This window comes from Centruroides vittatus, unplaced genomic scaffold (assembly GCF_030686945.1).
Source record: "Centruroides vittatus isolate TY-2023 unplaced genomic scaffold, ASM3068694v2 contig_449, whole genome shotgun sequence".
NCBI lineage: Eukaryota > Metazoa > Arthropoda > Arachnida > Scorpiones > Buthidae > Centruroides > Centruroides vittatus.
The window spans coordinates 8,654-10,700 of NW_027122246.1; the positions used below are offsets into that span (position 1 = coordinate 8,654).

Genomic DNA, 2,047 nt, shown 5'->3' on the forward strand with positions numbered 1-2,047 from the left:
CATCGACTCTGACATCTGGTGGCAAGTATATGGAACAAACTGTGACAGTTACTCCAATAGATATTCTGACTGCCACAGCTTGCAGCTCTGTTGTTATTTGTACCGGTAAGGACGGTATGCAGTTTGAAACCAGTATAGCCACACCTCCACTGGCGCGGTTGTGGCTATCATCATCCTTGCGGTAGAGTCCAAACCCTTTTAAAGATATTTTTTCTCCAGGTTTTAAATGTGTTTCCTGGAGTGCCACGCAGAGAGATGTGGTAGGTGATGTCAAGTGTTTAACGTCAGAGAAGTTGTTGCGGAAACCACGACAGTTCCACTGAATTATTTTATAATCCATTATGTGTTTGATACAGCATTCTTTGCAAAGGTGTCCCTCTTCAATTTAACTGATGATTTTCCTTTTAAAGGCGATGTTGTTTGGGTCACCTCCAGTTTATTCTCTTCGTCAGAGATATCAGAGAACTCACTCATCGACTGAGCCTCCGATTTTTTGGATTTGGAGAGTGCTGCTTTCACTCTCTGTTTGTTTAGTGGGTTCTTACTCGCTTTTTTGGAACCCACATTCCTAGTTGTTATCCCAGTTTTTGGTAGAGGTGTTTTTGCTTTTGTACTTTCCTGTTCTGGTGTTTTCATAGATGAGAGTATTAAACATTTCGCATGGCGTGTAAAAGATTCACTTGGGGATACAGAAATCTCTGTTTGAACCCCACATGTGTTAGTAGATTTCACCACGGCAGCAAATGTCTTTTGTTGCATAGGTGCACTTGGAGTGACCATACGACGAGCCTCTGGATATGAGATGTTTTTCATAGTTTTTACCCGTTGGATCTCTTTTTCTCTTTGCCATGCGGTACACTTTCGTGAGTAGGAAGGATGGGCATCTTTGCAGTTCACACAGTGTGGCGTACTTTTACATTCAGTACTGTTGTGACCTTCAGTTCCACACTGTGCGCACAAGTTTTTGCCTCGACAAGAGGTCTGGGAATGTCCAAATCGCTGGCATTTAAAGCAACGCAGCGGATTTGGAATATACGGACGAACTGCGCAGCGCAGATATCCTGCTGTAACGAAAGATGGCAGTGTCGGGTTGTTGAATGTTATAATTAAATGTTTAGTGGGTATCAACTTGCCGTCTCGACGGATCGAAATGCGTCGGACAGAAGTGACACCTTGGTCCGAGAGGCCGATCTGAATGTCTGATTCGTCTTCAGACATCAAGTCAAACTCAGATATCACACCACGTGATGAGTTCAAACTTCCGTGTGGTGTGACCGATATTCCCATGTCTCCAAGAGTTGTAATTGACAAAAGCTTTGTTGTTTGTTGAGGAGAGGCTGTTTCTACAAGTAAGTCCCCTGACCTCAATTTTTGAATTTTTTTCAAATGCCCAATGGTTGATTCAAACAGCTTTTGAATCAAAAAGGGGGAACACTTAGCAAGGGGTTTTTCTCCAGTTGCATGTACTATTAAGTAAGCAGGTTGGCTGGAGGTCTTTTCTTTGGTTGTTTCTTTTGGGTTTTTGCAATCCATATTTAAGAATGTATATTCAGCTCCTAGTGACCCCACCCACCATGGGGCCCAACAGGGGGATGCCGTCACATGGGAGACTCCCATAGACCGTCGCACCAGGGTTTCCCAGGAGCTATACCCTCACAATGCAGTCGAGAAAAGCACACCTTGTCTGACGTGTCTGCCCGGTCTGCATCGATCGGTTGACTCCAAGCCGAGGTCAACAATGACTCAACGACCAGCCGATTGACTCAAACGGAGCCTGATTTGAGCCTCCCGTTTATCCGAAGCAGGGGCCAAAGCAGTGTGTTGGGGACGGTATGTTGCCCCTCAACTACCAGGATCCCCCTTTCCGGCATACGGGTCACCACGCACGGCAAACATGTGGGTGGGCGTTCAGATCCCAGGGATGGTAAAGGAGAGTTACTAAACCATCTCTGGGAGGTCCCCTCACCACGGACAGGAACCCACATCGAGGGGAGGAATAATTAGATGTTAGACTCACTGTGTTAAAATCTCTTTAAATCAATCAATC

General features: G+C 45.4%; 1 protein-coding gene across 1 annotated transcript; it reads right to left on the reverse strand.

Moving 5' to 3' along the window:
* Positions 1-339: 339 nt before the first annotated feature.
* On the reverse strand, positions 340-1,533 carry LOC136977158 (uncharacterized). The gene has a single exon (XM_067272595.1). It carries the CDS (start codon positions 1,531-1,533, stop codon positions 340-342), a length of 1,194 nt encoding a protein of 397 aa, XP_067128696.1.
* Positions 1,534-2,047: the final 514 nt, after the last annotated feature.

What these genes read in the sequence shown, in the direction of transcription:
- LOC136977158 (XM_067272595.1), bottom strand. Translation starts at nt 1,533, where the DNA reads ATGGATTGCAAAAACCCAAAAGAAACAACCAAAGAAAAGACCTCCAGC.